The sequence below is a fragment of the Gobio gobio genome (genome assembly GCF_949357685.1).
Source record: "Gobio gobio genome assembly, chromosome: 20".
Lineage (NCBI taxonomy): Eukaryota > Metazoa > Chordata > Actinopteri > Cypriniformes > Gobionidae > Gobio > Gobio gobio.
In genome coordinates this window covers 9,255,861-9,269,431 of record NC_137113.1, presented here as the reverse complement: position 1 = coordinate 9,269,431, position 13,571 = coordinate 9,255,861, and the positions used below count along the sequence as shown (strand labels likewise).

General features: G+C 40.1%; 1 protein-coding gene across 2 annotated transcripts in view; it reads right to left on the bottom strand.

Moving 5' to 3' along the window:
• Positions 1–13,571, bottom strand: part of jakmip3 (Janus kinase and microtubule interacting protein 3) — a 71,063-nt gene that overhangs the window by 18,913 nt on the left and 38,579 nt on the right. Inside the window, exon 6 of one of the 2 annotated variants that reach the window (XM_079801709.1) lies at positions 4,471–4,671. The exons of the other annotated variant lie outside the window; for it this stretch is intronic. Within the exon in view, the coding sequence (XP_079657835.1) occupies positions 4,471–4,671 (201 nt within the window). The remainder of the gene's footprint in view (positions 1–4,470; positions 4,672–13,571) is intronic. 2 annotated transcript variants of the gene reach the window in all.

Genomic DNA, 13,571 nt, shown 5'->3' with positions numbered 1-13,571 from the left:
GAGCATCAATCACTTCACTGAATACTTGCCAGTTAAGAAATAAAAATTAACTTACAATCCATCTGTTTCCAAATACACATCATTTGAATATTACATCATGGTCTGTCAAAAAATAACGTGCACAATACAGTGTAGTATTTACGAGAAGCGCGTACATGCACTTCATGGAAAACCCACACTACCGGATATTTTAACTACGTCATCACTTTCCAAAAAGAGGGTGAAAATGCTGTCTGTCAGAGACGATAACATTTGTGATACATAACGCATTAAATTGAATTGCAATGATCAGGGAACTGAGTGAAATACTTCACACAATCTAGTTAGTGAAACGTGTTTTGGTTTTGACGGACATTTTTTATACACAAACTGTGCACACACATAATTTACACGATTTGTTACATTAATTACCCCTTAGCAGATTTTGTCTATATAATGCATATTTTTGTCAATTCTGTTTGGTGCTGTATTTAGAAAATATTCCATTATGTCAGGTAACCGTAGAAACAGAAGTAGGAGGAAACAGAGCCAGAGCACACTGGCGTGTTGTCCACATCTGACAAAGACCTGAAAGGTCACTGATCAAATCCATTTTTCCTCCTGCAGAGAAAATGAAAGCACACCACACAACAGCTGAAGCTGATATCAAACCGACAGCAACACAAATATAGTCAGAGACACGGATGTTCCACTGCTGGGAAACAGGCCTCAGATATGAAAAGGCAAGAATACACCACGGGTGTGAATACAAAGTGTGCGCGCTCACAGATTGTGTTCATCCACAAGCCCTGAGAAGGTGATATGTGAGAAAGATCACACTCTCACATATAGCACACATGAAGAGCCATCTATCCACGAGTGAAAATGCACATGGGCCCTTCTCACAGCTAAATCTATTTTTATATGTGTATATTTATTTCATCATATATTTGACTGAACAATGGAAAACCCAGGAAGAGTTTAAACTTGTTGGAGTCTAGAAGAGCCTAGAAATGGCACAAACATGCTTTAAAGGGATCATGAACTGAGAAATAACATTTGACATAAAAAAGGTCATCATACTATAACAATATCTTGCAAGTTTCAGAATTGAAAACTTTATTAATAATACGTTACATTTATATAGCACTTTTCTGGGTACCCTTTATATGGAAGGGGGGAAAATCCTTAACCACCACTAACTTCTTTTTTTAGTCCAAAACTAAGCTTTTACTGTTACCAAGCCCAGATAACGACTTCTTGTGTAATGTGCCTATCTATGGTGAAAGACCGCCTCTTAAGAAAAAAACCCGGCCTACTTTATCATTGCAACTTTGGCCCCGCCCACTGGCGTGTTAGTAAGATGACAAGGAGAGAAGAGTGCAATAAGCAGCAATACCGGGGCCAAGCGCAACAGAAGCAAACAAAGAAGCTAGCAGCAGACCAATTGGAAAAATTAGTGAAGACATTTTAAGACAATTTTAAGCAAAAATTTTAAAACCCCACATTAAAGGCCCTTTCACACTGGACGAGTAACGAAAAAGCGAACCGGAAAAAGCGAATATTTCGTGTGCGAATAGTTCGCGTCAAAACCATTCACACCAGCCGCGACGTGAGTTTGCGACGTTTCAGAGCTCCAATATTCCAAAACATTCGCGGCGACAGCTGAGAAACATGGACATGTAATCATTCAGTGGAGACAAGCTTTTAATTTTCTTTAAAAGACAGAGAAGAAGGTTTTAGGTGCACACAGTCTTAAAGAACAGAGTCTGAAGGGGAGTATGCTAATCTTGTACAGGAGCTAAAACTTTATCATGGCCGGTTCCGCACGCACTTTCAAATGTCCATGGTACAACTTGAGGATCTCCTCCAGACAGAGACGGTAGCAGCGCATCTGACGACACACACACACACACACACACACACACAAACACAAACACACACAAACACAAACACAAACACAAACACAAACACAAACACACACACACACACACACACACACACACACACACACACACACACACACACACACACACACACACACACACACACACACACACACACACACACACACACACACACACACACACACACACACACACACACACACACACACACACACACACACACACACACACACACGTTTGTTTTTGTGAAATGTGAGGAGCTGCTGTGTTTCCAGTTGAGTCACAATGTAAACATTTAAGTGCCACAGTCGTACTGACGGAAACGCATTCACTTTCTATAGTCGCGGACACCATTAGATTAAAAAAAAAAATCAATGTATTGATTATAATATCTGTAGCCTATAGTGGGCAAACACATCTGCATCTGTACAGCTGTAAACACAACTACAGCTGTAATCTTGTGAGAAATGCCATACCTGGCAAAGGTTAATGTTGATTGAATGGCTAGTGACATCAACTGGACATTTCGTCACCTTTGTTTCCTTGTATGTGATTGGTTTAAGCCTTTTCTGTCGCTGCGAGTGTTAAAAAAAATCGACATCGAAACGAAAAAAATAAACATCGTTTTTTCGCCGCAGCACATTCGCGTTGGGTGTGAAAGCTCTCATTACACAAACAGCTGATCAAAAAATAAAACCATCGCGCGAATTATTCGCGCGTCAAAATCGCGTCCAGTGTGAAAGGACCTTAAAACATTGAGTTGTAAAGAGCCAATGTCATATTTTGTCTGAAGATGATCTGGTTAAATTTTCGTGCAAATCGGTCGAACCGTCTAGGACGAGATAGCAAAAGTAAGTTTTTCGGAAAATTCAAAATGGTGGGAAAATGTTCTAGCTCTTAGGGTTCAAAAGTAATTAGCATAAACATGAGCGCAACTTTGGACAGGTGGTGGCGCTACAGTGATTGAGTTAGAGACTCAAAATTTGTTTTAGTGACATATTTTATTTGTATTCGATACATTTCACTGTGTATTCTTTGGTAAATCAGTCGCAATTTTGGCGCAGGTTTTTCAAACAGACTTTTACGATATAGACTCGACAGTAATGCCACAACATGTAAGTAACCGTGTTAATTCTAATGCCTGATCTGTGACCAGTGATTTGTGATGCAATGATTCATGTACAGTCAGATGTTCTTTGTCTATGTGTCAGTAAATCAAACCAGCGACTAAACACTCAACTTCACATTGTTTCTCTCAGTAATAAATAATCTGTTATTTAAAGGGGCTATATGCAACTTTTTCCCCCAAATAAACGTAACAATAGCCTTTTTATTTTACCATTTATGACTCAAACATCTCCTGATAAGCATACTGACACCTTGTCCGCTCACAGTGGGTGCACCTATAAGCCTGTATCCTATTTTTCCTATTTTCTGGCGAGTCGGATTTTTCCCGCGCTGTCTGCGGATGTGACGTCACCACCGCTGCGAGAGCGAGCAGAAAATAAGAGCAGTTCTGTTTTTTGGCCACAGGTGTCAGTCGCGAGTTTAAATTTCAGAAAAACGCATATAGCCCCTTTAAACTGTGATTAAATTATATAGAACGCTGCCTTTAAAATCAAACAGCGCAAGTTTATCAGTGACTCTCGCCAAAACTCCCGTTATAATCAACGAATCTCTTAATTATGTTGTGTTTGCACTGTTAGTTATGATGAAAGCATTTGTTAGTGTGAAATCGAGTTGCAATGATGAGATCACCGCATTCATGCGCTCAACATGTCTGTGATCGGCTGCTCATCTCTGCAACCTTTCATGCCATGATCTAAATATGAACGAGCTAAACGTTTTTGAGCGAGTTAAACATGTAATACTTAGCTATTTCATATGCAAAGATGTTAGCCAATCACAGCAGGCGGCGTTTACACTGAACTCTCACAACAGCCAATCACAGCAGTATATATACACATCACAACATGTAAATAGGAAAATGTTGGTGTTATTTTGTCACTTATTGAGCAGTAGGCTAGCTGGAGCCATTTACCTCCAGTCTTTGTGCTAAGCTAGGCTAGCGGTGGGTGTGTCAGACAGAGTTATGGCACTCACAGAGATGAGAATGGTGTGTATGGACTTATCTAACTCAGGGGGATAAAGGGAATAAGCTTAAGTCCCCAAAAGTTGGCGTGTTCCTTTAACTCCAATATATTTAACTCATCCTATATGATCTCATGAAACAAACACAAAACACTGTACAACAACAAGAATTGACTTTAAAGTAATTGAAAATGTCATATATTTTAAGTGTATAGCATACTACTCAAACATAGAGATTCAATAGTAATGTGTAGTACACTTTTTCACAAGGACATTGGCTTTTAAACATGACCTTTTTTTTTTAAAATGAACATCCACTTTGGAGCTCATGTTAGGTCTGCCTTGAAAAATGTACGTTATCGCTCACAATCAGTTTCTCCATGGAGAATATGAATGTGATTTATGTTTCTAACTGGGTTGAGGAAAACTGATCCACAGTAAAAGCAGAAGTGCAGCAAGCGGCGAGGTTTAGTAATGAAGGAGATGTGCTTACAGGGTTAGCTGTGTTCTCTGCTGTGTCTCCCGCAGTGGGTGAAAAAGGGCCCTCTCGTCTGGGGCTGGAGTCTCGCAGCAGGGCCAGCTGAGTGTCTACAGCCTGTTTCTGCTGCTGCAGTTTCCACGTGTGGCCCGCCTGAGCGCTGAGCTCTCTCTCCAGCCCACAGACAGCGCGCTCCTTTAGTTTAATCTCATCCATCTACAGGACAGAACACAGCACAGTCACATACTATGCACAAGCTCACACGCCCGGCCACAGTTGTAGGGCACAGTTGTAAGTATACATAAAACATGACTGTCAGTCGGCAGGAGGAAGCGCACACACGTCCAGGACAGGAAACGGTACACACATGCAGAGCAGCAACCCGTACAGTGATGTGCCACGCTACTTAATATTCAGAGATTTTATTGATTTGCCTGCACTGACACTATTGGATGGAAGTGAACTGAGCTGGATGATGACATCATGGTTTTCTCCAGAGCTGCTTTGTAGCTGAACTGAACTCATTCCATACCTGATGAACTTTACACTGTTATTGAACAAAACTGAATCAACACAGAACAGACTTCAGCTGAACTGAATCTATCTATCCCTTCGTCCGTCCATTCATATGTCCACCCCCTATCCATCTATCTGTCCATCCCCTATCCATCTATCTGTCCATCCCCTATCCATCCATCCATCTGTCCATCCCCTATCCATCCATCTATCTGTCCATCCCCTATCCATCCATCTATCTGTCCATCCCCTATCCATCCATCCATCTGTCCATCCCCATCCATCCATCCATCCATCCATCCATCTATCTGTCCATCCCCTATCCATCTATCTGTCCATCCCCAATCCATCTATCTGTCCATCCCCAATCCATCTATCTGTCCATCCCCAATCCATCTATCTGTCCATCCCCTATCCATCCATCCCTCTATCTGTCCATCCCCCATCCATTCATCCATCTATCTGTCCATCCCCTATCCATCCATCCATCTATCTGTCCATCCCCAATCCATCCATCCATCCATCTATCTGCCCATCTCCTATCCATCCATCCATCCATCTGTCCATCCCCTATCCATCCATCCATCCATCCATCCGTCCATCCCCTATCCATCCATCGATCCATCCATCTATCTGTCCATCCCCTATCCATCCGTCCATCTATCTGTCCATCCCCATCCATCCATCCATTCCTCGTCAGTCTGTCCATTTTATCTATCTATCTATCTATCTATCTATCTATCTATCTATCTATCTATCTATCTATCTATCTATCTATCTATCTATCTATCTATCTATCTATCTATCTATCTATCTATCTATCTATCTATCTATCTATCTATCTATCTATCTGTCCATCCCCTATCCATCTATCTATAATCCATCCATCCATCTGTCCATTCCCCATCCGTCCATCCATCCATCCATCTATCTGTTCATCCCCTATCCATCCATCTATCTATCTGTCCATCCCCTATCCATCCATCCATCTATCTGTCCATCCCCTATCCATCCATCCATCTATCTGTCCATCCCCTATCCATCCGTCCATCTATCTGTCCATCCCCATCCATCCATCCATTCCTCGTCAGTCTGTCCATTTTATCTATCTATCTATCTATCTATCTATCTATCTATCTATCTATCTATCTATCTATCTATCTATCTATCTATCTATCTATCTATCTATCTATCTATCTATCTATCTATCTATCTATCCATCCATCTATCTATCTATCTATCTGTCCATCCCCTATCCATCTATCTATAATCCATCCATCCATCTGTCCATTCCCCATCCGTCCGTCCATCCATCCATCCATCCATCCATGTATCTGTTCATCCCCTATCCATCCATCCATCTGTCCATCCCCTATCCATCCATCCATCTATCTGTCCATCCCCTATCCATCCATCTATCTGTCCATCCCCTATCCATCCATCCATCCATCCATCCATCTATCTGTCCATCCCCTATCCATACGTCCATCATCTATCTATCTGTCCATCCCCTATCCATTCATCTCCCATCCATCCATCCTACCCATCCATCTATCCCCATCCATCCATCCATCCATCCATCTGTCCATCCCCTATCCATCCATCTATCCCCATCCATCCATCCATCCATCCATCTGTCCATCCGCTATCCATCCATCCATCCATCCATCCATCCATCTATCTATCTGTCCATCCCCTATCCATACGTCCATCATCTATCTATCTGTCCATCCCCTATCCATTCATCCCCATCCATCCATCCATCCATCCATCCATCTGTCCATCCCCTATCCATCCGTCTATCCATCCATCTATCTGTCCATCCCCTATCCATCCATCCATCCATCTATCTGTCCATCCATCTATCTGTCCATCTCCTATCCATACGTCCATCATCTATCTATCTGTCCATCCCCTATCCATTCATCTCCCATCCATCCATCAATCCTACCCACCCATCCATCCATCTATCCCCATCCATCCATCCATCTGTCCATCCCCTATCCATGCATCTATCTGTCCATCCCCTATCCATCCATCCATCTATCCCCCATCCATCCATCTATCTGTCAATCCGCTATCCATCCATCCATCCATCCATCCATCCATCCATCCATCCATCCATCCATCCATCCATCTGTCCATCCCCTATCCATCTGTCCATCCATCCATCTATCCCCATCCATCCATCCATCTGTCCATCCCCTATCCATACATCTATCTGTCCATCCCCTATCCATCCATCCATCTATCCCCCATCCATCCATCTATCTGTCAATCCGCTATCCATCCATCCATCCATCCATCCATCCATCTATCTGTCCATCCCCTATCCATCTGTCCATCCATCCATCTATCTGTCCATCCGTCTATCCATCCATCTATCTGTCCATCCCCTATCTATCCATCCATCCATCCATCCATCCATCCATCTATCCCCCATCCATCCATCTATCTGTCAATCCGCTATCCATTCATCCCACCCACCCATCCTTTGCATTGCATTTCTCAAAATCCATAAAAAAGCCCTCACAGACCTCACCAGCTCAAAATAATGATCACGCTCTAATTATGCACCGATTCAAACACTGCATAAGATTAAACATCTCAGATGTACCAGTTTCTAAAACCTGCATGGAAATGGTAATTAGCTGATTATCTTTGACTTTTAAGTAAGTGTGAACTTGAATTACTTTTTACTACAGTAAATATTTAACAGGACTATTTTTGAAAGTCCACTTCTGTACAGCAACATGAGTTAAAGTGTTGGTTACAAAAAACAAAAAAATCTATTGAATACTTCCACAGTTATTGCCCAGGAAAAACATCACAGTACACTGAACACACTGAACTCGTATGACAACCAATAGCATGGCATGTTGACACACTATATGGGGAAAGTTGTCACAATGTAAACCAGCCATTAAACAGCCTATCATCTAACTGTACAAACGTTTGGTTTTAGTAAGAATTTTTTTCATACTTTGAATACTTTTATTCAGCAAGGATGCATTAAACTGATCACATTGACAGTAAAGAAACATTACAATGTCACCAAAGATTTCAATGCCAAATAAATGCTGTTATTTTGATATTCATCAAAGAATCCCAAAGTCAAATCAGCATAATAGAATGAAGGATCATGTGACACTAAAGACTGTAGTAATGATGCTGAAAATTCAGCTTTGATCACAGGAATAAATTACATTTTAAAATAGAAAACAGTCATTTTAAATTGTAAAAATATTTCACAATTTTACTGTTTTTACTGTATTTCAGCCTTGGTGAACATAAGAGATTTACTTTTTTTTTTTCATTTTCTAAAATGTTCTTTTTAGTGTATCTTCAGCTAAATTTAAGCCGTACAACAAGGATGAAGCAAAACAATTCAAAAATAGAAAATGTAACATTTACGACAACTAGCCCCGGTCTCACCTATGCATTCCAATTATATATATATATATATATGCGTTATTAACGCCGTTAACGCAAACCTATTTTAACGGCGTTAATTTTTTTATCGCGAGATTAACGTTCTTTTTGGTCTAACAAACTTTGTAGTTTTTTCACATGTTGTTGCAACAACTAGTAACATTAGAAAAACTACAACACCACTCCGGATGTAGCTAGACCAGAAACAAAACATCAGACACGTTGCGGCTGCCCACATTTGTTTCGGCCATTAAAAGAGTAGACGTGGATGGCAAGCGTGAGACGCCGAAATGAGAAACGTATTAAGCCATGGATGAAGCGTTTTGCGCGAGTGATTTAAGTCAATGCAAAGACGCAAATAGACATTCTGCGGCGCAAATTAAGCGGCGTGCATGTCGCGTCATTCGCGTCCGGTGTGAGCGCACCATCAGTCTCTTCTTCACTGCATGCTTGACCGCGCGTCTGGGTCTGAACGTAGTAACAGTGAGCATTGCAACGTTAACTGTTTCATTACGTCAAAAGGCTTCGCGGTCCGGATGGATGCATCTCGCGGGACCGGAGTCCGCTAGTTGGCGACCCCTGGTTTAACTGCACTATAGGCGGAGTCCTAGTTTACCTTGCATGTGCACTTTGTAATTTTATTTTGTATCACCCTGTTTTGATCCCTTAGAAAGGGCTGTTGAAGGGGCTGTTTGTGCAACAAAGTATTTTTTTCACCCTTTTATTGATGGACAGTGTTACATTGTGTGAGCGATTATTTGCTCCAAGTGTGAATGACTGCTTCAAGTGAGAATGTTGGTGTTAAATCGAACTCTACAGTATGCCAATGTTGTTTTCAAAACAAACATTTGAACAAAGCAAGCCGATCCACTTTTCTATGTTGATAAGAGCATTAAAATAAGAAAAAATAATGGGACAAAAAGAAATCAAGGGGCATTTAGAATAAATAAAAATGTGCGATTAATTGTGAGTTAACTATGGCATTAATGCGATTAATCGCGATTATATATATATATATCACGATATATATATATATATATATATATATATATATATATATATATATATATATATATATATATATATATATATATATATATATATATATATATATATATATATATATATATATATATATATATATACAAATCTCTGTAAGAGCACTGTGTGTGCTTCAACCTACTGATGAAGAGAGAACTATTCAGTGAATGAAAGTACAGTATCTCTCTCTTTTTATCTCTTTCTATCTTGGTGTGAGAATGACTCATTCTCTCTGTTTGTCAGGCACGCCCAACGTAGGCGTTACCACGGTGATCAGCGCATCTTGTAGGAAATCTCTGGGTTTATCTGCGTTATATAAAGCACTACATGGTGTGGTGGGAAAGATTAGGTCCTGTTCTCTTATACAGCATCCCTGCGACTAGATGAAGCCCCTTATTCAGCATAAGTGCACATTATAACACATTTTACATTTTCATGAGCTTCATGAATACACCGATTATGATGTATGCCATTACACACGCCTCACAGTTTCCTTGGTAATTCATGTGCATGATAAAATAATTTAATTGAAGAATATCAGCCGTGGACATTTAGTATCCGGGCTCCAGGCCAGACCGCAGGGCTCTAGACCCATGAGGGATGCCGGTGCGCTGCATAACATGGGGGTGAGCACAGTGAGCCCTGCTGCTCCATGGAAATGTCCTAATTTATTAAAACAGCTTTCTCGTAGGACCGTGCTTTGAATGTCAAGCCAACCAAGTTTCTGCTGAGCATGGATATGCATATAAATATTACACGTCACGCCTAGTGCTCATTGGTCAACTGATTCCGTTTCGATTCTGATTGGCAGCATAGAGTGCAACAGTGCCCGCCCCTTTTTCAGCGGCGCTGGTTACGGAAGTATTTTTACCGTTCATTTTTCCTCATAGGGATTTTTAAAAAGTCTTCATGAAAGAGTTATAAGCCACGGACCAAGCCAATCAGCTACGAGGTCAAACTTTGATATGAAGCAAAAAAGTTTTTGAAAATCTGACAAAATGACAAAGGTACAAGACTGTGTACTTAACGGCTATACTGAGGGAAAGTATGAAGCATTGCGAACAGCATAATCAAATTAAAATCAATGGAGAAATATAAAACTTCTCATGTACAAATGTTAATTTTATATAAACAATATATTTAAGATTATTGCAAAGTATGCATATATACAAATATATATTTTGAGAGCTTATTCCCAGTAATTCATGGGAATGGGCGGGGCTAAAGAGCTATGGGTGATGTCGTTCAAAATTAATTTCCCTATGGAGAAAATTAATGTTTTTAATTCTGAAACCCGACTGTTGCAGTCTATTCTGCAGTCTATAGCTGCTTTAACTGGCTGGTTTGGCATCATCCGGTGCTGATGTCATCACTGTAGCTGACCAATCAGAAAATGTCTTGTGTGATGCATCATTCCGCTATTCCATTCTTTTAATCCCGGCTCATTATTCAAACTTTCTGACATCAGGTTCTTTTTTACGTCATTTTATTTATTCATATTTATTGCTATGAGGTTGCTAGGGCACTCTAGGTGGTTGCTAGGGCGTTTTTCTGGGCGAATACTGGGGTGAATGCAGGGGTTTTCAAATGTTTAGATGCCACGGACCCCCAAATATGATCATCCCTGTGTGAGGGACCCCCATTCTAAAATTGATAAGGTATCCGTCTTTTATAAACACTGAATTTATACATTAAAAAATTATATTATAAATCTAAAATTAGTTTGTTACATTATTATATATTTTGTTCTCCTCAATGTAGTAATGTATTGTTATATGTATTATTTATTTTTTGCTTATTTATTTAATTTGAATCAAATTTTTATTTATATTAATATTTTTTTATTTTATAGTATTAATAACTAATATTTATTAAGATCTAATTTATTGCTTTTCTATTTTATTTTAATCAAATTATTATTATTTTACTGTTTTTTTTTTAGACTTTTCCACAGACCCCCTGTCCCTCTCTTGCGGCCCCCTGAGGGTCCCCGGACCCCAGTTTGAAAACCCCTGTTCTATTGTATTATAATTAATACATTTTTATATAGATTTTTAATGATCAGATCAGACTTAACAGATCGCAATTAACTACCATTAATTTGTGTTGTGTATTGTTAACCTAAAAAACCCGAAGTAACTGTGAAAGTTAAGCCTTTCCACAAACAATACACCAGGCTGACCCAAACTCCCTGAAATGGCCGAGGCACGGCTATCTCTGCAGAAAAGGCGGGACAGCTCTAATCCACCTTCCCTCGTGACGAGTCGTGAGCGTCTGAGCCCGTGTCTAATTGACATCTCAACGCCTCAGACGACTCAGTCTCGCTTTTAATGTATCAGACAGCGTCTCCTTCTCTGAAACTAATCCTGTTACGCCCCGTATCCACAGACTCAACGTTATTTACCCAGCCTTTAAACAAAACCCATTCACACATGCTTAATAAACTTACAGTCGGTCTGCATGCAGAGGCACATTATAAAGAACACCTAATTCCAAGTTTCTACATCAGTTGGCATTAAACAAATATTGCTATGATTTATTAAAGGTGATGTGTGCCATTTCTACTTAATATTACAACTTAATATACATAAGTATTATGAATACTTATTATGATACTTATTATGCATAAGTATCGTTTCCATTCCATCTGATCATGCTAGAGGCACAGAGATTACACACTTTACCTTTATAAAATTCACAAACAACACACACACACACACACACACACACACACACACACACACACACACACACACACACACACACACACACACACACACACACACACGCCCACGCACACAGGTTTGTTTTGCTATCTAAGTGAGGACATTCCATAGGCATAATGGTTTTTAAACTGTACAAACTGTATATTCTATCCCCCTACACTACCCCTACCCTAAATATGAAATGTCTTCGTATTTCATGTTTACGTTGTAATACCAGTGTAATACCCATGTCATTATACAAATTTGTGTCCTCATGAATGGACTGCATCTATATAGCGCTTTCAACAGACCCATGGCCACCAAACCGCTTTTTTGCTTTTGAATCACAAACACACACACACACACACACACACACACACACACACACACACACACACACACACACACACACACACACACACACACACACACACACACACACACACACACACACACACACACACACACACACACACACACACACACACACACACACACACACACACACACACACACACACACACACACACACACACACACACACAGAGCATAAAATAAGAATAGTGAACCAAGGTGGCTGGAACTATTGAACACCACATTTTATAAATATTCAATGACAATTTTTTTCCTCCAATTTTTGGACAAAATTTTCCTGAGTGGTGTTTGTTTATGCAAAATTCACTGCCATGATGCTAAAGTTTTTGTGGGTGGTTAACAGTATCGCCATGTCGCTGCAAATGTGTTGCTATGAGGTTGCTAAGGCACTCTAAAGGCCTGTTCACACCGGGACGATTTCCGCGCACGTTTAACGCCTCGTGACTCAACAAAGGGCGCCAATGTGAGTGTGCACACCGACGCGCAAAACGGGAGGCGTAAAAGTGTAATTTTTTAAAAAAAATGCCTCGGGTTCGTTTATTTATTTTGACGTGGCGCGCTAAAAACTGGCCGACCAATGAGATCAGCGCTTTTGTTCACGTGCCTGGAGCTGCTGAAGTTACAGTAAAACACGACTTGATATATAGATATATACATGCATACAAACACACATGCATGCATACATAAATGCATACATACATACATGCATGCATCCAAGAATACATACATAAACTTTAAAGTCTCCATATTATATCGTTTTTTTAAAGGGGAAAAACCAAGGAACCGTACTTCTCTATATCTGTACAATACATGAAAAGTCTGGGCATTTTCTGGAGAGTGAGCACTATTTAAAACAAAAATCCACTACTCAATGCTCAACATTCCCCTGTGAATTGCAGTTGGCCTCCCAACAATTTCAGTAATCACTGAATCAGTTCTTCACTTCTCACACTGGTGTACCAACAATGCATATAAATGCAGTAATGCACTTACAGCAAGACCTTCCACGTTCGCATAATATGAGAAAATTGTCTTGATTGATGTTTC